This window comes from Natrix helvetica (assembly GCF_964273705.1).
Source record: "Natrix helvetica genome assembly, chromosome: Z".
In the NCBI taxonomy this organism is placed as follows: Eukaryota; Metazoa; Chordata; class Lepidosauria; order Squamata; family Natricidae; genus Natrix; species Natrix helvetica.
In genome coordinates, this window is record NC_138554.1 from 55238914 (window position 1) to 55264158 (window position 25245).

Below are 25245 nucleotides of genomic sequence, written 5' to 3' on the forward strand. Positions count from 1 at the left end.
GTCTTGGCAACGTTTCAGCGAGATCTCACTCGCCATCTTCAGGCTGTTCAGACTCGCCATCTTCAGGCTGTCTTTTAAGCCAAAGACAACAGCCTGAAGATGGCGAGTGAGATCTCGCTGAAACGTTGCCAAGACAATCTCAATCTTACATGGGAAAAGACCCGAATACAACAAAACCAGCATACATACAACCGTGAAAATCTACGAAAACATACCCTTACTGGGAATCAAACCAGGGCTGTATTGCATATTAGGCTGATGTAATTGCCACTAAGCCACAGGCTCTCTTCCTTATCAGCTAGGCCAGGGAAATAGGTATGTATTTGTGTTACAACCCCTGGTATGCCCAAATATGGGAGGGAGCTCACTACTCCCCCTTTCTGTCCTTCGGCCCTGGTTCAATTCCCAGTAAGGGTATGGCTAGCTGATGAGAGCTAAATAGCTTGAAATAGATCTATACTAGTCTCCCTTTATTTATTTATCAGCACAAATACAACACACACACACACACATATATATTTAATGTAATAAAAGTATACAGAACCAAGAATACAAGAAATGAAATAGGAAAGAAGAAAAAACCTGAAATTATGCCTTCTACTCTTCTTTCCATCAAGTAATTATCATTTTAAACTTTTCCTCAAATTCTGTCTTTTTTAATTACCAGATAACAAAATCATCGATTAAATTTTTAATTCTTCAACAAAAAGTCCATGTAAAAAAATCTAGTCATTGAAAGGTCATGTGATACCCTTTTGCAAACATCTCATAAGCAAAGTCACTTAACAAAGCCAGATTCACTTAACAATCGTGTTACCAATTAATCAACTGCAGTGATTCACTTAACAACTGAGGCAAGAAAGGTGGTAAAGTCTTTCATTGCTTTTTCTTTGACCAAACTAGTCAGCCTTGCCATTTCTACAAGCTCAGTTAACTTTATGATCCAATTTTCCACTGTAAGTATCGACTTCATGAGTTAGTATGAATTCAGAGGTGGGTTCCTGTTTCTTTTACTGCCGGTTCACTCAGGGATGCGCTTAAGGCGCGCACGGATACGCTTAAGGCGCGCCCGCATGCGTGCATGCACAGAAGTAAAATAATTGCTTCTGTGCTTGTGCAGAAGCAAAAAAACAAGTTGGTGGCACCAAAAGAACAGGTTTGGGCGCATGTCCAGCCAAGTTACTACCTACTCAACCAAACCGGGCCAAAATGGTAGGAACCCACTTCTGGATAAATTGGCTTAAAAAGGAAAATATTTAAGTCCTCCATGTTTACATTGATAGCAGAGAATATTTAACTGATACATTCACCAGGAAGTTAAAATCTTTTTGCCACAGGGACAGAGGTGGCATTCAGCAGGTTCTGACCAGTTCTGTAGAGATGGTAGCGGAAATTTTGAGTAGTTCGGAGAACCAATAAATGCCACCTCTGACTGGCCCCATCCCCATCTATTCTCTGCCTCCTGATTCCCACCTAATCGGGAGGAAATGGAGATTTTGCAGTAACCTTCCCCTGGATTGGGGGTGGGGATGGGGATTTTGCAGTATGCTTCCCCTGAAACGCTCACCAAGCCACGCCAACAGAACTGGTAGTAAAAAAATTTGAATCCCACCACTGTGCAGGGCTAACTTTGAAATGAAACAAATCAGTCTGGAGGATTGCTGGAAAAGGAAATTCAGGTTTGGGTTTTGCTTGGAAGAAGCAGGCTTCAGTTTGCTTCTTTTTCGTTAAGACTTCATACTATAAATCCCCCCCCCCAAAAGGCACAATTTTACAATATTTTCTTTGCATATACATCTTCTGATAATCAATATAATTAGTCAGTTAGTTAGGAAGGAAGGAAGAAATGCAGGTACCGGCAGCTGTTGCAAAAAAAAAAAGCTGTTTTTCTCCTTGTCCTACTTGGATTAATAGATTCAGTTCCTAATTAATTGATGACTTATCAAAAGCAGAAAGGAATTGCAATTGAACACATATATAGTATAATATATGTGAAGCTTTTTGAAAATCTGCAAAAATTTAAAGCAATGTTTTTCAAATTTGGCAGCTTTAAGATGTGTGAATCCAACCCTTGTAGACACTCTTCAATCTCTTTCAAGGCCAAGTTTGAAAACCACTGATGTAAAGGAAATTGAAGATCACTACAATTTAGGGGAAGCATCAAAGGTGCATTTAGATCTAGTTTTTAGGTCATCAGCCTATATCTGAAATATAAAAAGGATCAGGTAGACCCATGATCCCTTTCTTCATTTCATTCCACCCCTCCCAAAAGTTTCGGGGTGGTTTAGAGAATATTTGAGCTGGGAACTGGGAGCAGTGCCATCTGCATGGAGTGCTTTGCTCCTTAATTCTGGTTGAAATATTTTGTCTGAAAAATGTTCCTTTATAAATCCCTGTCAGGGTTTTATGTGTTAGGAAATTGCTTAGGAAAAAAGAAGCTGAGATTGCTCATTGGAGATGAAGGGAACTACATTTTGTCACATTCACAGATGCTCTTACTCTATGCGGGACATAGGCTTCATCATGTTTAGAGCAGACACATTGAAATCAATGGGAGTTTGGCAGTCATGATTAATTAGTCTGAGTGATTTCAGAGATTCTGTTTTATAAACAACAACCGGCATTTCCCACTTGTATATAACTATAGCACAAATACAATCTGGTAAAAAATTTCTTTCTGCTATGTCCCCAGAATATTTATGTATTTATTTGATTTTCATCCAGACTTTATTACCCTATAGGTGATTCAAGCACTGAAAGTACATAATAGTCCCTCCTCCTCCTTTTCCCACACAATAACCCTGCAGAGTTATTGTCTTAAGGTAGGACTAGAACTCACGATCTCTTGATTTTTAAGAAAGCACCTTAAACACCAAACTGACTCTCATATTGCCTTCATTTTATCTTCAGTTCATGGGCCCTCACATCCTGGACATAAATTGTTTCAACTCCTACCCTCAAAACGATTCTATAGGGCACTGCACACCAGAACAACTAGACACAAGGACAGCTTTTTCCTGAATACCATCACTCTGCTAAACAACTAATTCCCACAACATTGTCGAACGATTTACTAAGACTTTATTACTATTATTCTTCTCATCCTTCCTATTACCTATCTCCTCCCACTTATGGCTATAATCATATTGCTTGCATTTTTATGATTTATATTGTTCTGTTTGTTTCTTAGTATGATTTGATTGCTTATTAGTAACCTATGACTATCACTAAGTGTTGTATCTTATGATTCTTGATGAATGTATTTTTCCTTTTTTTCCTTTTATGTACACTGAGAGCATATGCACCAAAGACAAATTCCTTGTGTGTCCAATCACACTTGGCCAATAAAGAATTCTATTCTATTCTATTCTATTCTATTCTAGAAATGACTTCCAGAAAAAGGTCATCCTTAACAGTAAAATAAAGGTAAAAGTTCCCCCGCACATGTGTGCTAGTCTTTTCCAGCTCTAGGGGACAGTGCTCATCTCCATTTCTAAGCCGAAGAGCCACTGCTGTCCGAAGACATCTCTGTGGTCATGTGGCTGGCATGATTAAATGCCAAAAGCGCACTAAGCGCTGTTACCTTTCCACCAAAGTGGTCCCTATTTTTCTACTTGCATTTTTTATGTGCTTTCAACCTGCTATGTTGGCAGAAGGTGGGACAAGTAACGTAATCTCACTCTGTTACGCAGCGCTAGGGGTTCAAACGCTGAACTGCTGACCTGCTGATCAATAAGCTCAACGTCTTAGCCACTGAGCCACTGCATCCCTTAACAGTACTTATGCTGAAATAATGCTTTCCCCCTTATTCCAATTCTAGGGTATCCTCAAAGTGTATAAAAGATTTATTAACTATGTCAGTAGTTTTGTTGGTAACATTTTGTTACTATGATGGGAAGTCAAGGTAGGGTAGAACAACAAAATTAATTATTGTATTTTTCTTGTGATCATTAGAAGTCAAAATCGCAAGAGTATGTCTGTTTTACTTTGGCCATTGTCCTGCATGCAAATTCATTGGAGAAGTCAGTGATGCTAGGAATGGATCAAGAAGAAGAAGGGGCAAGCAAAGAACTTACTGGATTGATACCATCAAAGCTGATACAAAGATGAACATACAACAACTGAAAGAAGCTTCACTTGACAGGGTAGCATGGAGAGCACTTGCCTCTAAAGTCACCGAGAATCAGACACAAATGAACAGTAGAGAATGAAATGATCTTTTCTTGTGGCTCAAAGAAGAATGGACGGCATTTTAATTCAGCCGAGAAGGCCCTAAATCTGACTCCAGCCCTCTATTCCATAATGGCTCCTTGATTAAATTATATGCTACCACAAATGTGGCATTTGCATTTTAACATGCTAATTATTTCCTATGCATATATTGAATTTCTCACATTTGCTTATTGCTACTATCCGCATAATTTTTTTTTGTACAAAACAAACCTATCATTCTGTTTAAAAAGTCTAATCTCTTCTGTCTTTGCCTCTTGGGAAAACCAACCAATAATAAGCACAAGGAAGCAATGTAATAAGTAATATGCATTGATTATCACACACATTGAGCTTTATGGACCACAAATGGTTTGAAGGTCCAGTTAGATGGTGTACAAAAAGGCTGCAAAACATTCAAGAATATCTGTGTACTTGATTCTTCCACCAACCCAGCCCACTCTCTTTTTCCTGGTGGTGCAAAGAATCAATGTCTTTTAAAAATAAGACATACCTAAATCCTTTATGGAACCATTATATTTTAAATAATAGATTTCTGTTCCTACCCCAAAGTTGATTTTCCTTAGGGAAACTTGGTTTCTAATAAGAATACAATCCCCTTTCATGCTCTTAAACAGAGCTGGAAATATCAGAGAGAGAACCATGGCCATTCCTGGTGGAGAAGACAGTTTGTGTTCCTTTGTTCTTCTACCTCCCTCTGTCATTGCTTTGCCCTTCTTGAAAGGTGAAAAGGGAGCAAGCACAATCTTGGAATCTGTGGCAGACAGAAATTTTCAACACTTCTTTTGAAGAGAAAGAAGACCGGCTATCGGATTTTTAAAATGTTGTTTTTGACAATTGGAAAAATACACAAATAAATTGAATGATTGCCTCAAGCATTTTTAAAAAAATCATCAAAAAAGGAAACTATCACTCAGCTCCAATGACCTGCTGAACTACTGCCCAGAATGTCACCTCCACTGCTAAGGCAGGCCTGAACACAGCTAGGAAATAGACCCCAATGCTATTTTTCAGCTGCTATTGTTTGAGATCCATCTCAAACAAGAGGTCAGAATCAACATCAGCAACAACAGCAATGTCCATTATTATGCCCAAAGGCTAGGAATATTAAAGACAAATCATACAAAACATTGGATCCCAAGGAAGTCAACAAATAAACCGATTTATAGTTCTGGGACAATTTGTATTACTTAGTTGTGTTACTTTTAGTGCATACTATTTTGTCATCGTCTGGTTTATAGACAATTTGAAATTTGAGGAAAATTAAATTCATATACAAGCTAATATTTCATCCATCTCAAACAAGCAACTCTTGTTGGCATATAATAGAGATGGTCATCAGCCAATTCTGACAGGTTCTGGAGAACTAGTAATGGAAATTTTGAGTAGTTCAGAGAACTGGCAAATAAGCTGGCCTTGCTCCAGCTGCCTCCCAGCCTCCCAGCCGATCTTCTTTTGTTGCCCTGAACAGGAGAACGGAGCTGGAAAGCAAGTTGGTGGGGTGGGAAGGGAATGGGGATTTTGCAGTATCCTTCCTCTGCTTACGCCCACAAAGCCACGCCATGCCCACAAAGCCATCCCCACATAACCGGTAGTAAAAAATGTTGAATCCCACCACTGGTATATAAGGACTAAAAAGACATAAACCCTCCCCCCACCCCCAAAAATGTGACCCACTCACAGAAACACATTGACAACAGCAAATTCATCTAACCACCTGACCCAAATGCCCGAGAAAACAGCCACGTCTTCAAAGCTTTTTGAGAGATTAATAGAATTGGGACCATATGAATCCATGGAGAATGCATTTCCATAAGGCAGCTGCTGCCACAGAGAAGCCGTAACTCCAGGGCCCAATAAGATTGTTGGTAGAAAAGAATTGCCTTTTCACTAGATCTGGTGGAGTGAGCAGAAATATATGAGATCTTAGAATATCTTCGCTTAAATAGTGCCAAAGGTAAAAAAAAAATTATGTTTAGCCCTCACAAACACACACAAAATATTTCTTTAACTTGGAAAAGGTAAGTGAGGACAGATAATTGGCTGCTTCCCAGAAGCTTTTTGCCACAAAAATCCTGCTTTCCTTTGCAAAACTGTTGATTTGCATCTAAAATTTAATATTGTTTAATCTTTGAAAAAGTATATGTGTGGCATGATCATACCCCCGATATTCTATAAACCCTGCCTTAAACCCAAGATCATTAATTTTTGTTCTATAATATGGCTCCAGCTTGATGGAAAATGATCCATCAATATTAATGTAAGTAAACCTGAAGGGAAGAATTGGAGCGTTAGCCAACAATTGAATCATATTCTTACCTCAATATTAGGAAAAGTTCAGAGAATTAGCTACTGTCTGGGGGCAGCAAACATAAACCTCAGAAATTTGATTTGAATGACCTGTAGAACATCCTGCCCAACATAAAGACCCATCTGGCCTCTATACAATACAATTTAGATTTAGAGTAGGTTAACTTAGAATAATTATCAGGCAGATGGTATTAGTTTGCCTCTTTTAGTAAAAAGATACAATTTAATGGCTGTTGCATATTTTGATTAATTTTGATTAAGTTATGGCATATTTTGATACTTTGACCCTTTAGCAGATACTGAGTTTGGGTTTTTGGAAATACCAACCTATTCCATCTACAATATTGGACCATAGAGTGCTATAGGAGAGTAGGGAGAAAGGACTGCATTTCCTGCACATAGCAGCCTCAAGGTCCCACAACTTACTAATTCGGCAATGTGCCACAGAGAGAAAGTCAGGTGCCATCTTAGATATGGCATTTTCTAGAGCTGTTCATGTCATCATGTTTTGAAGATTTTATTCTTTGGGAAGATTTTAAATCAATCTGTTATTTAACCCTGGTAATTTTACCATGTAGACTATTAAAACATGTATTAGCTACCCCTGCTCTGGTTAAGGAACTATATTATATAGGGAATAGGATGCTGAGATAGCCATTAGAAAGCTGCAGTTGTTTTGTCTTGTCTTGTGAACAAGGCCATAAGATCACAAAGCCATTGAAGAATCTGACAAGGAATTGTTATACTCAAGTGACTTAATATTTGTATCTTTGTTTTGAAACATTCATGGAACATTTAATGTACATCAACTGCATTATCTGATAAGCCTTCAATATTCTTGTAAGGAACTGTAGGACTACAGTTCCATTTTCATATTAAAAGTGAGACCACAGACTGAAGGAAGTTAAGCTAGTATAAGGCAATGTAAGGTCAACATAGATAACATAATGGAGGAGGAAAAAATGACCTGGGGAGTTATTTTTATCAGAATAATTTTTTTAAGGAAATTATGCTACTAATTTAAGTTAATGTAATTGAGACCCCTGAAAAAACATGATTCAAACTTATTGTTTGCATCTTCTAGTAAAACACCAAGGCTTAATTAATGTTGCCGGTAATAAGTGGTCCTAGTCACAGTTTTTATGTAGAAAAATTACACCATATTTAATGTTTAACATTAAATTGATTCATGATGTATATGGTCAAATCAAGCAATATTTTTTTTTAATTTGTGGGATAGTATCTATGCCTTCCTTTTGTAATTAAAGTACAGGGTGAATTTTACTGAGAACTCAGCACATGGGGAAATTTGATCCTTTCCTTCCCTTTACAATCTTAGCAAAACTATCCCTCCTGTGTGGCAATTAAGCTTAGGAAACTATGAGGGAGGGGTGTCCTATGGTTAATTGTCACTTGGGCAGAGGGGGATTTTCATCAAGACTGCAGGCAGAAAGGGAGAGGTCAGGCCTCCCCATGTGCTTCTAGTCTTACTAAAAATCATTTTTCCCCATGCTTGGTTTTGTTCTCTTTTTTAAACTGATGGTTGCTAACTGAAGCATAAAAGTGTTTGGCCCTAGACTTTACTGGGTCAGCCTATGAGGAATAAAACTCCTGTTCAAACAGATTCCACCAGTTTGCAGCGTAAAATTTGCAAATATTTAAAGAAAATTGAGCAGAAGCAATTGTAATTGCAGTTGCTAGACAAAAGCCACCTTGACTACAATAATAACTGATGGATCCTCCTTCATAGCAAAAACATTTTTCCTATGACTGTATATTAGGTAATCCCAGACATTTGCTGTGAATAGATGGCTTTCTTTGCTACAGTATGAAAGAATGGAGATTCATTTAACAGGTTACATGATGACGTTGTTTTTACACCATTTTCATATGAGCTGTTTCTTTTTTTGCAACAGGTTTTGCTATCTTTGTCTCTGTATTTATCTAGAACAAAGGCTAGATTCACCTGATATTTACATGTCAGGTTCAGAATACTGGGAGGAAATTAGATTATGTTGCTCGGATTCTTCCAATTTTGCTTTTAAACATCATAAACAACAACACTGCCTTCACACAGATAGCTTTTGCATTTAAGTATGGTTATAGACTGGGCCAGTCTTTGTCAATCTGATGTCCTGGTTGCAGATGATTTAGAGTCGAATCAAAAGTTCAGATTTGGGGGCACTTGGTTAAATATTTTTCCGAATTGTAATACTAGGATGTCTTCCTAGCAACAGCTCTTCTAGTTCAGATGGATATATATATTTATATATATATATATTCTGGGCCTGGGCAGCTCCTGTTCCTTCTGATAATAATAATAATAATAATAATAATAATAATAATAATAATAATAATAATAATAATAATAATAATAATAATAATAATAATAATAATAATAATAATAATAATAATAATAATAATAATTTATTAGATTTCTAGACCGCCCCCTCTCCCCGGAGGGACTCGGGGCGGTGTTATCCTATTCTCTATGTATTTTCAGTTCAGTAATTAACTTTCTGAGTCTACTTTTAACTGCTTGATTCGTTAGGGTGGGAATCCTCTCTCTGATTGTTTCCTAGGCAGCATCTCTTCCCCTTGTTCTCACACATTCCATTACATGAAGGAAACCCCAGGTCTTTTTTTGGCCTATCAGACTGCTCCACAGAGCGCATCCCACCATTGTGGTTTTAGAGTTCTTAGGGAGAACAAGTCCTGGAAGGGCTGCTTGGGGTTCTGTACCTCTGATCTAATAGAATCAACTCTGTAGTTTATTACTAGAGCTTCTTTGACATCTCATATAAACACCCAATTAGAATTACATGGTGCTACTGTATAGCCAAAGGTTCTGTTCTTATGCAATTATCAACTATAGTAAGGCTGCAATCTTCGATATGTTTTTTGGGGTGTAATTCTATGCCAACCATCTGGATATATAAAAATGCATTATGCTTTATGCTCAAAGAATAATATGAAACATATCATGTAGCATTTCTGAATTTAAATGTTCATCAACTGAATATTTTTTTTTTAAATGAAAAATAGTGTCCCTTCCCTGGGAGGTTTGTTTGAGTCGTAATCCAATGTCTTTCAGGCTTTCAGGTTCAAATGTTTTGACATCCATATTTGTTTAGGAATGAGCAGATAATTCCAATAATCAATCATTATATCAAAAACAACTAATTGACATAATCCCTTATCTGCATTTACCTATCAGGCTAGGGTAGTGAGAGCTATAGTGCAGCACACATTTAGGAGTCTCCAATCAAACTCCTACCTGTCTCAAATACATCTATTCCTTAGATCAGGCTGAGATGACAAAGACAACTATCACTAGAACTAACATATATTGTATTCACAATGTTTGCCTTTAGCAGGGATAAAAATTTAAGGGCAAAATAAAGTTTTAGAAAACCCTGGCCTTATTGTATTTTCCTGAAAATAGCACTTTTCTGAGCAAATAGGGTATGTGGTATATCTTTTAGAAAGCAAGCAAGCAAGAATACCTTCGCAATAAAAGTGGCAATATGTTTCTTTAACTTTATTAACCAATAGGTAATTTGACTATTGTATTATTGAAAATATAAGTTGCTGCAGCCCAGAATTCATTTTTATTAAAATTCCAGTTGATACTAATTTAGATAAATGTAAGCTACTTTTAATATGATGCAGAGATTGGAGATTTAAGATTTTTATCAATTCATAAAGAAGAAACCATACATACAAACTGTCCAATCGGAATGAAAAAGCCTGACAGTGCTATTTTGAGACTTATTTCTGTGGCAGATCACTAAAATGCAGTGGTTGGTTAAAAAATGGGAGCATTGCAATTATGGTTTCATTTCAATGAAATGTCCATAACAAAGAATCTGTATTCTAAATCTATTCATCCTATCTATCCATCCATCCATCCTGTTTAGAAATACAAAAAATACAATGGAAAAGTTGAAGAAGTGTATAAAAATGTAACAACTTGAAAAATTTATTAATAAACTATTGAAGAAAAATACAAATTTTTCAAAAACATTTTAAATAAGTATTATTTCATAATGTACAAATAAAGACATGTAAGAATACATATATAGTGTAGCCTATTACAAAATAGCATGTATTTTTAAAAATATTCAAGATGTTTCTTCTGCTGAAAATGGAAGGTTAAAAGTGTATGTCTTTGGCAGAAAGCCCTATTAAACTCATGTTTTCACAAAAAATTAGTTCTTAATCCTAGCAACTAGGCAGTCACGTGTAGTATGGAAAGGAAGGCTCCGAAGAAGATATTCCACACTTATGTAACTGTTGTTATATAATCGACCAATTCAGAATGTGGTATTTTTCAGAAGCCATATGTTGAAAAAATACAGCTCTTCACACAAGAAAAAAATCATCCCAACACAAAAGATTTATTGGGACAAATATGTTTTCTCAATGCTGGAAGTTTCTGATATGGCAGAGGATCAAATATTTGATTTTCCCCATCCCCATCTGAAATAATATAATTCCAAACCAACGGAACTGAATGACTTTACAGCTGTCCTGGGTGCACCAATTTTCATGGAATTTGTTTCTATGAAAATATATGTAGTAATAATAACTTCATTATTAAAGAAGTGGTTCATACTGTTCTCTTGTATAAAAGTGCACAGTAATTTTGTCATTAATTACTAAACTATGTCAGTAATACAGTTTTTAATCTAAGACCTGTGATTTACCAGACTGAACTCAAACTATATTTATAAGCAACTGATATTCAATAAATTTTATCATTAAAATTTGATGGCTGCCTGGTGAACCGGACTTCAGTAGATTGTCAAACAACTGGCAGGTGTACTATAGCATTTACTGCAAGCTTCATATCAGTTATCATTATCAAAAACATTCAAGGTTATATTTAAACTAAAGGGACTTCATAAAATCTGTTTTCTGTTTCTTTTATACCATGGTGTCATAAACAATGGCTCAAAAACTAAAGAAAATGAGACCAGCAAGCAATGTACTATTTTTATATATTTAGTTTCAATCCCTGAAATCTTTCTAAATCACTCCTTCCAGAGAGCCTCAATAATCAAAATTATGTTGCATCTTCACAATAGGTAGAAACAGCAGAAAACTGTACAATGTTTTTCAAACAGCAGGTTTCCAAAACCTTTTCTGCTCCTGGGACTTCCAGATGTTTGATGCAGCCTTTGCTTTAAAATTAGAAAAACGAAGCAGCTCTCTGGTCTGTCTTGCTAGGTCAGGGCAATCAGCCTTATACTTCAGTGCCTTCCCGGGCATAAATGAGGCTGTTGACTGTGAAGTTGTATAAATGATTGTACTGTCCTGACTGACCTCCGCTGCTAGGATGGAAATGGCTATAGTAGGTGCCAGCCGGACCTGAGACTCGTTGCAGCTGCTCAGTCGAAGGAGGATCCTGGTTGAAACTGCCACCCCTAATTGGGCCGGCAGGGTGGCTTCGATGCTGCAGTTCAGGGAGACGAGGCCCACTGCTGAGGGAGTTCATGCCATTGAAAAAGGTGCTGAGGCAGCTTGGGGTCGGTGGGGCAACCACAGGTGGAGAGCTGCTCTTTGTGCTGTCCCTCAGAGAGGCTGTTGGCTCCAGAACTGAGGAAGGGCTGTCACTGCAGGGCTTTCCAGGGTCTAAAGCGATGGGGATCCCTTCCTGAGTCTTCAGGGTCCCCAAGGTCGAAACACCAGATGCCACTCCAGAGGCACTGGGATCAGAACGTCTCTTGCGCTTGCGGCGAAAATTCCCATTGTCAAACATTTTCTCACAGTTTGGGTCTAAGGTCCAGTAATTTCCCTTTCCTGAAGAATAAGATAAAAAGTTTGAAAAGAAGAATCCATTCCCAATGCAAGCGGAATCCCATACTCCCCAGCTTTAAACATCAATGCTCCTTTTGTATGGCTTGATCAAAATACTGCTCCCCAAAATGAGAGAAACCATAAAAAAAGGAAAGAAATCCCAAACTCTAGAAAAAAAGGAGAGCAATGAAGAGCAGGGCTTCTTCATCCAGTCTATGTACTCCACAGACTCTCTAAAATATATTAAATCTTTTAAAAAGATGCTTTGCGTAACAAAGGGAAAGTGGGGAAAATATAGAAAATAATCATTACAACTTAAATCCTGTTACATTGGCTGCAATTAAAGTAAATGTATATCTTTTACAATTGACTCCAGACTGTATACCTACAAAGTACAAAGCCACAGTCTCTCCTATGTGAACATCGGTTAAAACCAGAAGGAATAAATTTAAAAACAAATTTCCATTGTAGCTACTCTAAAGATTGACAAAGGATAGAAGGTGCTTTCTTTAATGAACAATAGCTGGCTCATTTGCTGCCCTGCATAATGGTTCCCAAGAAATTAAAGACTGTAGAAATCATTACACAGCCTGTATGGCCACACCCCAAATGATTTGATTATGTTACCTCCAGATATGGATTTGTGGCCTCTTTATATGGGAAGATTCATAAGTTGGTGGCAATGCATAATTGCCAACTGTGCATTGCAAAGCTTAGAGCTATGGATCTTCTTGGTGAATGCCAGGGAGCTCAACCTAGAACATTGGTGAAGCGTGCACACAGCCATGCAGGACAGTGGTGGGTTTCCATTTTTTTTACTACTGGTTTACTTATGCGTGTGTGTGCGTGTGTGTGTGTGCGTGTGTGTGTGCGTGTGTGTGTGTGTGTGCACGTGATGTTTCTGCGTCCAGACGGGTGGGTAGAGCCTCCTGCCACCACCACTACAGGTTCGCCTGATCTGGGCTGAACCAGAGCAACCAACCTGATGTAGGAGTGGATCAGTTACCATCCCAACTATTTCATCTTGTGCAAGAATCTTCATTGTGCTGTTGCCCACTAAGCAGCTAACTGTGGAAAAGTTTAGCATGGGAAGTGCAGCTGGCTGGTGTATTAGGATTTTTGGCCCAGCACAGATAGAACATAACCACACTAAGGAAAGAAGAATATTGTATGTGTTGAAAAACATGAATTGTGAAGAATAGCTAAAGTTTCACAAGAGAAAAGTGTCACATAACCTTGTATGTGAAATAATCCTTTGGAAATGCCATGTATAATCAAAATGTACAATTATTATTATTATCATTACTTACATGTACTAACTTAATCCACAGATTTATTGTGGGTTACACTCCTTGTTGATTGTCTCTGAGTATCAAGTGCTAAACTTGGGATAAACAGGAATATAGCTTTGACCAGGAAATTGCATGGAATGGAGGCTGATGTGAAGATATCTGTGTGATTTTTTAAATTTTTCCTATATTATACATTCTAGATCCAGTTACAAAAGAGAGTTTCGGGAAGAACAGATGAGAGGGAGGCTAGTATTTAATTTCAGGACATAATGTTACTGAGGATATCTAAAATCCTGTCAGTTAGGCCACAAATTGAAAGTGATCTGAATATTTTCTCCTTTCATCATCCAATGTATATTTCTCCCAAAATCATATCCAATTCAATAAGAACTTCTTTTATATTAAATAATTAAGATAAAAACTTTACCATATAACAAATACTATGATGGGAGTCACAGCCGTTGTTTTCTTAATGCTATATTCAATTTTAGAGGAAAATGCTAAATAATTTTATGCTTATAATACTGATCAATTATAATTACTGTCCCACTGTTTTCAATACTATGGGCTATAAATAATAATGCCAAATTTTAATTATTTTATATAAACATCACTGTATTGATATAATACAATTATCAAGTTTTATAATAGTACAATAAAAAGGATGGAGTGGGGAGAAAATGCTTCACTATCTAGGCACACCTCAACATTTAGCTATAAATTAATCCAAGTTACACCCAGAATAATTAATTGCATCTGTGTTCATATTGTTCTAAAACCCTTCCCATATGTATGCATGTACACACCCACAGATCCTCATGCTAATTTTTAATTGCCATTTTGACACCATGAATGCAACACTAGTTTTCAGAATGTTTTCAGAAGTGTTTTCTTTTTCCTGCTAAAATTTTGCTCCATATACACGAATTCTTTTAAACCCACCTGAAAAAAACTCTTTTCTGCATAACAGACTTGTCATTCTCCCTAATCAATTACTTTAATTCAGATTAAGGAAACCAAATTAAGTAGTGCATTTGCCTTGGGATTCTGAAATTCATCTATTGTAGCCACTGTTGCAGCATATAATTTCTGTACTCAAATGCTGCCTCTGAAGTTGCACAAGATCAAGAACATACAAACCGTGGTTAGTGAGCTACAGATGACACCAATACCTGCCTTGTTGCCCTCAAACATCCATGGGGCTCATACCCCAGGTTAGTAGAAAAACAAAATCAATAAGGTGTGTTTCTGGTTTCAAGAAAACTAACCTTATATGACTTGCCCACTGCTACTCATACCCATAAGAAATTGGGGGAGGGAGGGAGGAACGGACAACATAAAAAATGTTTGGTTGTGATGTGATTACAGCTTCCTCTTGCCCTACAACCCATCTAAAACAAGAGGGAGAAGTATAGTCCCTGGCTATTAGAAAATCTGCCTGCCCCTTCGCAACAGCAACTTTGCCCTCAATATGCGAAGTGTTGGAGAAGTAGTAATCAATTGCTTCAACTATTCCCTCATTTCCTACTTTTCTTCTGGTTAAACCTGAGGTTTACTGATCCTTTGGGGAATTATTTAGAGAAGACAAAAATTAACCATTAAACAGCAGTATCTTTAACATTCTCACATGTGGAAGTTTATATGTTTTTTTTTCATTAGTTTGTGGCCTGACAGGAAAAACTACATTACAAAACTCCTTTGCATTACAAATGCTTCTGCTCACCTTTCTCTCCTGTTTTAACAATGGCCTGACATTTACAGAAGAGTCCATGTAATCTGAGCCTGACATATAAAAGGTTCCATTATCTCTACCAGGAGCCACTTGATTTTGTTGAACTGATTATTTGTTAATGATGAATCATTCATCTTTATGTTTGGCATTTTATGTTTCTGACTCTTTTCCTTTTCTTGCAGATACAAAATTCAAAATTCAACAAGCAAACAAGAAGAAGAGTCATATCACTTACAACAGACAACACCCCTAAATATCTATGTATTAAATGAAGCCAGGAGCAAAATATGCCTAATTTTGAAAACAAACCGCAATGATAAATTCAGTATTAATTCAGATAACAACTTTGATTATGCAAGAATTCAAATATCCCCATAATTGAGTGTAATGCTATAGAATTATCAAATTCTCCTTTGTTTGTAACTTCTCTTTCCAATCACCACCTAATCAAAAGGTCTACTTAGGGGCTGAAAACTAAATTCATAAGTAAATTTCAAAGCATCTGCTACTTAGGGAGAGAAATATAACTTTCAATATAATTTATCCCTCAAAGAAACTTATGGCAAATAGGCTTTGTTTTTCAAAAATAAGTGCTTTAACAATTACTGCAGCCCTCTGGAAATGCAAATCTATTTTCCCACAAAACTGCCTCATTCACACACACACACACACACACACACACCAGAAAGTATGGGTTATAGAATTTCTTTGCATAATATTTTAATGTATAATGCTTGTTAAGCTATCTGGATGAATTGTAACAAACACATACTTTGTTTCAGAAACGGGGAAACCTTTTTTTTTTAATTATAGAAGACAATATTAAAATTAGGGTTCAAGTCTTAGGTTTTGCATATGTCACCTATGGATGAAGCAGGGTCTTTCAGTTCTTTAGCTTCCTCCTTCTTGTGAGCTATGGGATGAAGAGGTTGAGTTTTGATTTAGTATATGGCAGGAATCTTTTCCCATTGAAATAGTCATATCTATTTCAAATACTCTTGAGTTCTATTAATCTGTGCTGCCTCTATTTTGCTCCCCTTTACCAAATGGTATACGGGAACTTTAATGATCTAACAATTTCTGAAAGAAGCTTCCAGTTTTTCTCCAGACAAATTTGAACATAATTTCAAGCAAAATATTAGGATTAGTTATTTCTTAGTTTTCAAATTAGTTTTGAACTAACAAAACTCTATTAGTTTTCAAATTAGTTTTATGTAAGGCATATAGGCAGAAGTCATAAATTTTTCTTTCCATTATCCAGATCAGTTATCAGCTGAATATGCCAGAGTCACATCTTTCAGCACAGTCCCCACATATTAGACCTTCTTAAAAGTTTTATAGGCAAATATGTCCTTGCTTTATAGGCATTTGATTCTTTTTGCTCTGTCAGCAGCACTAGATTAATTGTAGAATATAGATTTATATCCTGACTTCATGGCCAGGAACCCCTGAAACAATATATGCTGGTGTTTTCTGCCTAGGATCCAAAATTCACACCTAACATACCAGACTGACAATAGAATACAATACAATAGCAGAGTTGCAAGTAACGGTAGAGGTCTTCTAGTCCAACCCCCTGCCTAGGCAGGAAACTCTATACCATTTCAGACAAATGGCTATCCAACATCTTCTTAAAGACTTCCAGTGTTGGGGCATTCACAACTTCTGAAGGCAAGGTGTTCCACTGATTAATTGTTCTAACTGTCAGGAAATTTCTCCTCAGTTCTAAGTTGCTTCTCTTCTTGATTAGTTTCCACCCATTGCTTTTTGTTCTACCGTCAGGTGCCCTGGAGAATAGTTTGACTCCCTCTTCTTTGTGGCAACCCCTGGGATGTTGGAACACTGCTATCATGTCTCCCCTAGTCCTTCTTTGCATTAAACTAGACATACCCAGTTCCTGCAACCATTTTTCATACGTTTTAGTCTCCGGTCCCCTAATCATCTTTGTTGCTCTTTTCTGCACTCTTTCTAGAATCTTAACATCTTTTCTACATTGTGGTGACCAAAACTGAATGCAGTACTCCAAGTGTGGCCTTACCAAGGCATTATAAAGTGATATTAACACTTCACGTGATCTTGATTCTATCCCTCTGTTTATGTAGCCTAGAATTGTGTTGGCTTTTTTGGCAGCTGCTGCACACTGCTGGATCATATTTAAATGGTTGTCCACTAGGACTCCAAGATCCCTCCCACAGTTACTACTAATGAGGAAGGTACTACCTATACTGTACCTGTGCATTTCGTTTTTCTTGCCTAAATGTAGAACCTTACTCTTTTCACCATTGAATTTCATTTTATTAGATAGTGCCCAATGTTCAAGTTTGTCAAGATCCTTCTGAATCTTTAGCCTATCTTCTGGAGTGTTGGCTATTCCTGCCAGCTTGGTGTCATCTGCAAATTTGATGAGTTCCCCATTTATTCCCTCTTCCAAATCATTGATGAAGATGTTGAAGAGTACTGGCCTAAAACAGAGCCTTGGGGTACTCCATTGCATACTTCCCTCCATGTAGATGCAGTTCCATTGAGGACTGCACGTTGAGTGCGGTTGGTCAGCCAGTTACGAATCCATCTGGTGGTGATGCTGTCCAACCCACATTCTTCTACTTTGTCTAGTAGTAGGTTATGATCTACCTTATCAAATGCCTTACTGAAGTCCAAGTAAACTATATTGACGCCATTCCTCTGGTCCACTAATTGACCTGTTAGGCCTCAATACAACTCAAGATTATGGTGGTTTATTATTTTACTATTAACAAAATAATTAAAAGAATACAACAGAGGGTAAAATCTAAGCACAGAGGAGAAGCTAACTATCTCTCTGACCCATAACAAAAAGGGTGTTTCTGTCTTATGTTTGATGAAAATGAGCACAGTTAACTCTCTCCCCATTTTTTAAGATTTCAATTATCTGTCAGTCTGGTACATTTCTCCTAGTTTTGCTCCAACACACACACACACACACACACACGCACACACACACACACACACAATTTGATGCAGAAGTCACTCAGAAGTGCAGTTGTTCTGATCACATATAATTTTGCTGTGAGACTATGAAGTGGAATTGACATAGCAGCTCGTTCCAGACATGTATCACAAGGGACTTTTGGTCATGGAAAGCAACATCTTTCAAAGAAACTTACATACCACTGCTGAATTTCTGAAGAAGCTCCAATAAGCTTCAGAAGATCCTCAGAAAAATCCAAGGATTCGAGGCTAAATAAGAAAGCGATTGCAAAAGTATCTTTTATAAATATGAATAGTGGAATACATGGACAAGAGCAAAAGATGAAAACATTCTCCCTACTCTCTATTGTCTGTAATTGACTCTTCCAACTCTCATCTAAATACAAGAATAGTGTCATATTTAATTTGGCCCAAACTGATTCTCACTAATAATTTAGAGACAAAAGGTTAATGTGTAGTAGCCTGGGGTTGAGAAAATGCAATGAGAGAGTGACTATACAACATAAGATAGCTGTGAGAACAAAGTGGCTCTTTGAAACTCATCTTCTGTGGATGCAGCCTCAGTGAAGGGAAGCTGATTAACAACTTTTAAAAGTCAATAGGCAAAGGTGGGCACCTGTGTACCATGACTAAAGAAGCTTCTTGGATGAGAAGCAAAATCTTTTCAAAGAAAAAAAACCAAGAAAACCCAGTTGTCTTTTGGAAAAGCACCTTTGGGATAACCTGTGGGATTTTTTAGGGGACATCAATGGAAAAACCTGGGGGATGAATCCACTTTTATGTTTTTGCACACAAATGGTTGGGAGTGTTAAGAAGGTTCTTAATTTATATCTAATGGCAAGCTTCTTATTTTACAGTAAATGACAATCACAGAATGAATGTGGCATGTTGATTACCTAGGACACAATTTTTACCCCAGTAATCTTCCCTAGAAGCTTGTGACATGGTAACAGTATTACCCACGGTGTTTTTATATCAATCCCAATTAACAATTAATTCTTACATGTCCATGTGCTGATTATATTTTTAAATGTGCCATGAATCTAAAAATTTAAAACTGAAAACAGGCAAAAAGTACAAGCTCTTACACTCCAATAGGGCTCAAGATGCAAAGATAGTTCATATTAGACATTTCAGTACTTAGAAATAAAATAATGTTCAAGTTTGCCTTTGAGTCTACATATCTAGTGCTATTTTGCAAAGATTGCTTTCCTCCAAATATATCCAGTGCAGGTGTATGTGAATGACAGAATTAATTCATGTTTTTAAGTAACATGCAGAAGAAATGAGAGTGATTTTAAATATCTGGAACCAGTTCATTTGAACTGAAAAAAGTCCCCTTTCAAGACTTTCAAGAAGTGACTTCAATTTCAGTAAATTAGAATTTAGCTCTAAGGCATGTACAACAGGATCACTGAATACATACCAAATCTTGATCTCTTATGCTTTTAATTAATCCACAATAATGGATCACTGCAGCAGGTTGGAAGTCTTACTAAACGGCTCTATATTGCAATTTAGCAATCTCATACAAAGTACGCTAAAGCAATTAGGAATATTTTAAGGGTGGTGATGCTGGCACTATTTAGGATGGGTCATCTATGAAAAAATCCAAATAGCTCAGTCCTATGCACATCTATTCAGAAACGATAGTTCAATTGAGCAGAACTTACCTCGGAAGAAAAGAGATCTGATATTCCTAAACTAATTTAATTGGGAGAAACACCTGCTTGATCTAAGAGGGCTGGGCTGGTTAAAAAAAGGAACAGATAGCAGCGTAGCCTGAGCTGGAAGCTGATAAGCTTGAAGGGTATTTAATTACCGCTACCTGTATCCAAGTTCATGTGTCTAGCACTGGGAGCGGCTGCAACGGTCAGATATTTTTGGGCGCGGAGGACCAGCCCAACTGGCTGGTCCTCCGCGGAATAATTCCGCACCCTCTCTGGGGATCAGGAATCTGCCTTACGCCGCCGTCTGCATGCACCCACGCACACTACCCCGGCCCAAGAGAGAGGAGACACGCACCGGGATCGTCCTCGTCCCGCGGCACTTTGCGGAAGCAGTCGTTGAGGCTGAGATTGTGGCGGATGGAGTTCTGCCAGCCGGCCTTGCTGCGCTTGTAGAAGGGGAAGTTCTCGGCCACGTACTGGTAGATGTGGCTGAGCGTCAGTTTGCGCTCCGGAGCGCTCTGGATGGCCATGGCGATGAGTGCCGAGTAAGAGTACGGCGGTCGCACCAGGCGTAGCAGTTCCTCTTGGCTAGCCAGGCTAAGCCAGCCCAGCTCGGTTGTTGAGCCTGAGCCAGTCGCGGGCCCTGGCGAAGCCAAGATCTGCGCCCCCCCGACGGCCCTCGGAGGGCAGCCGTAGGGCAAAAAGGACGCGCCCGAGCTCCCGCTACTGCCGCCTCCGCCAGTACTTTGCACGTACGGCCCAGCGCTACTCACGCCCCACAGGTACCCGGCAGCTCCGGGTGGTGTCCCATAGTCGCCAAGCGCATAGGTGGCGGCGGCAGGTCTCTGCCCCGAGGGGCCCGCAGTGGCGGTGGCTGTCTGCGGGTAGACGCTAAAGGCTTCGCTGCAGTAGACGGCCATTGCAGGCTCCTCGCGGCCGCTGCGAGACCACGGAGCCAAAGGGCTACCAGCAGCCGTGGGAGACGAACGGGAAACGGACTGCGCTGGTGGCGGAGAATCGCTGGCGCTCATCGCCCAGTCGGCGAGGAATCTGAGAAATAGAAAAGTGCGCTCAGGTGTCCAATCCCCGCCCAGAATTTTGCTTTCCCGGGGAGTCCCTCTCCCGCCCTCTTCCCCCTTCTTGCGCCGAGCAGCACTTGCCCAGCTTCCCTGCCCTGGCTCTCGGCTGGCTCAAGCTAGAAGGGAGAAGAGGAGTGGCTCTTCAAATAGCCGATCGGGGGTCGACTGCAAGGTTTGGCAACGTCCGACCGAAGTATCCCACCCCCGCGAGGGGCCGTCGTCCACCCCTCCTTCTTGTCTCATTGCCTGGAAGTTGAGGGGACCAGGTCCAAAGAAGCGCGCGCAAGATACAACTCCGCCCTTTCTTTCTGTGGGTTTACATTCTGAAGTGGGGATTGGGAGAATCCTACCTCAGGGACACCTTTGAAATGTTAGGCTGTGCATTTCATCCAGAATGAGTCTTGACTGATTTAAAGAGGACTTCCAAGAAACAGCAGGATTGCACTATTAAGGACTGTCTAGACGTCTCTTGCTAAATTGCAAAAACTTATGCAGAAGAAAGGGGGGAAGTATTCTTTATTTATTCTTATTTATTTAGGAGAAAAAAATCCTGGTCTCTTACCTAAATCAACGAAAGAGTGAATAAAGAGGCACTGGTGAGCCATTCAGTTTGGTTAACTTCGTTTAAGGAATGTATATATTCAGTTTTGTGCTGGAGTGATTGAAAACTCTATCTTTTAGAAGAACGGGCTCAGAATATAATGTGAAATGAGAATTATTTTGGCAAAAGATAAAGCACACTCATCTTTCTCTCCCTCTGTTATTCTTCCTCTTGCTTCAAAAGAGCATTCCTATTTCTCCCTTTTTTTAAAAAACTGAAAAAGTTCAAAATCAATTACAAGTTTTTGAGAGGGATTTTTCAGTTTGAAGTTCATACTGTGATTGAAAACAATTCCTTTAACAACTAGAACTGCTACTCATTGCATATACTACTTATTCATTGCCCTTGATTGCCAGGATTCACCCTCTAGTAATGAACTTCCTTCAAGGTCCTACCATTAACATATGAAATAAATTATATATAATGGTGGTACCTAGGCAAATGTATACAAAAGGAAACAACTCTGCTGACTGCATAACATTTCTTTTAAAGTAATAAAATATTCCACGTTTCACTAAGTAGAAAATAATACAATGAAATCTTATAATGGACCAAACACACAAAAATATACTTTTATATCATAACATTCCCTTGGTTGATTCACTAGGATACACATATGCATCTACATTCAATTGGTTCTCCTTATTTTCAGTTAATCTAGGTGATAGATTGTAGTCAAAAGATGTGCTGAAAATTAAAAAAAACAACCTTTTGATTGTATTACGCTGAATCAATAAACAAAAATGTTTGTTAGATTAATTTAGAATGTAAGCAATCAGTTTAGTGATCCTTACTTGCTAAACGTTTAAGAACCATTAAGGACATAGTTCATTATGGAATCTCTGTTGAAGTATTTACTGTATAAAAATATCTTAGTTTCAGCATTTCAGTGTCATATTGTTGCTTTTGCTGTACAGATTAGCATTGCTACTAGGCATTATTAAAAGCCTTTTCATACCTCATTACTTGTCAATAAATTGTAGCAAAACGTATTTTGCAAGATGTGATAATGATAAACTCATGCACAGATTTGGAAACACATTTTATGGCTAAAGTGAAATTTCTACTTTTATCATATTTGGCATTGATATAAGACATAAAATCCAGTCAAAAATTATACTATCACACTGGTTAAAAATGGAAAGTCTTGAAAATCTTTCGAATAAAGCCGTTTTAAATCTGCCACTGTTTCCCCTGACTGTTGAAGAACCAGTCACTTTGGAGGAAAGTTAGATTGTTAGATTGTCAAATGGCTTTTCTTTCAGATCCACACTCTGTTTCTTCTGTGAGTATGTTCCAATGTTGAAATGCTCACAAAACTGGCAGAATACTTCCCTTCCCCATCAAAGCCACCTGGAAAACCTTATGCATATCGAATTGAAAGGTACTTCTTTACAGATCGGGAAAGAGAGAAACCATATCTTAAGGGAAAGTATGCATACTTCATTGCTGTATTAGGAAACGTATAATATTGCTCCGACGTAAAAAATACCTTACTTTACCTGACTTTAACAATTTCTATTTAAACAATCGACTGATTTTCAATTAAAGACGGGGAATTTGGGCGTGTTATAAATGATAAATAGAATTGTGAATATTTCCCGAGCAGAAGGAAGGAAAGCGCGGACGCGGGTCTGCAGCACAAGCGGGAGGGATTCGCGTGCCGTAGTCCCTCGCCGCTTTTATTGACAAAGTTTACAACTTCCAAATCGCCACTATCCTCGTTTGAATATTTTTCTTTGATCTCCTCTTTGGGTCGGTAAATTAAAAAAAAAAAAATCTCACACACACAAAATACCTGCCCTGAGAAGGGTCGGACGGGTGGATACGAAGTAAACAAAGGACGTTTTAGAGTGTTGTTCTAAAGTAAGGAGCCGCTTTCTTTGCAGCGGCAACCTCCGAGTACGTCGCTGGCGGGCATTGCCCGACGCCGCCGGTGCTCTGGTGCAGAACCTTTGTTAGCTGAGCAAAACGGGGACAGAAAATCTCTGGCCGCGCTCATTTCCGTCACTCCGTTTCGCCAGACGGGCTCTGCGCCGGTTCCCGTTTCGTCATTCATGGTGAGCCGCCTGGAGGTATTTCTCGGGCATTGCAAGAAGGGCAAGGAGGAGACTGGATTAGAAATGAGCGGCGCCTTTCAAAGTTCGAAATCAGTATTGTGTGTGCACACGAGCATCTGCAGAGCAAACGAGGATATTATATGTGGTGTGTCTGTTCACATATGACATGCTTGCCATACAAAATTGCTCAAGGAATAATAGCTTCCAGGTACACCCTAACCTTATGCTTCTATTCATAAATCTATCTGATAAATTCAACCTTGAATTCATTGGTCTTGGTGATGGATTTCTAATGGTCTATTCCTAAACATTTGCAGTAACAAAATTGGATAAGAGCAGGAATAAGTAAATAGGCTCCTATTGATATTGATTACGTATGTATAAATCCAAGTTTTCCCTGCGGTTTTTTATGTTTTATACTTAGTATGTTTTTAAAACATCTTAACTGTATGTATTGTAAAATAAAACAGGGATGTTCATACAAATAAATTCAACATGTGCAGGCTGATCCAAATTTATTGAAATTGGTTGCTTCGTTTCTTGATAAGAACTACTAAGGACTAAACAGACAATTTTATTTGTAATTTAATTTTAATCTAGTATTGTTAATATCAGTTTAATATTAGATATCAAATGAGTTAAATATTTTAAATATACACAATCTTGACATTAGATATAATGGACTCAACTGAGTTCTCCTTTCTATATTTGCCAATCACTTGGCAATAACAATGTAAGTGATAAGTTTGTAAGTTTTGAAAAAAAGTTAATTATCCAAAATTGACAATTGTAATAATATTTAATATTTATATAGTATACTGTTTAGTAAATGGTCACAATTGTATCATCTTAGTAATTTTAGAGCAACTGATCAATCTCATTCACATTTGAATGAGATTCACATTCACATGTTCCTAAGTGACTATGGTTTCCAAGAAACCACATTCCTATCTGGCCATACTTTCCAAGAAGCCTCTGGTGACTAATGGACTTAGCACAAGCAGTTTCAAATGCTAGAGGTTGGGAGTGATTCTTTTAATATTGAAGGCTGAAAGCAAATGAAAAGTCTCATTGATGGTTGAAAAAAGAACACGAGATAAAACAATAGATTTAAAAATGCCCTCCATATGAATTTCCCACAAGTAAACTCAATACCCAGTTTTCTAAAGTGATGCTAGAACCAAATTATTTGTTAAGATTTGGGGGAGGGCGGGGTTCAACACTATCTCTCTTTCTCTCTCTGTATATATGCACACACATTTAGCAGCAGTTCCAAGTTAACAATGATATTGAAAAAAACTGACTTACAACCAGTCCTCACACTTACGATTGTTGCAATGTCCCCATGGTCACATGACCCAAATTCATGTACCTGGCAACCATCATGTATTTATGATTATTGCAATATCTTGGAGTCATGTGTTCCCCATTTGCAACCTTCCCATTTGACTACTGATAAGCAAAGTCAATGGGAGAAGCCAGATTTGTTTAATGCCTGCATG

The 25245-nt window shown here is 38.1% G+C and overlaps 1 protein-coding gene across 1 annotated transcript; it reads right to left on the minus strand.

The window, feature by feature from the left end:
* Positions 1-11788: 11788 nt before the first annotated feature.
* On the minus strand, positions 11789-21034 carry FOXI3 (forkhead box I3; the record flags this gene model as incomplete). Its single annotated transcript, XM_081933554.1, has 2 exons — positions 11789-12345; positions 20359-21034. The coding sequence occupies 2 exons, from the start codon at positions 21032-21034 to the stop codon at positions 11789-11791; spliced, it is 1233 nt and encodes a 410-aa protein (XP_081789680.1).
* Positions 21035-25245: the final 4211 nt, after the last annotated feature.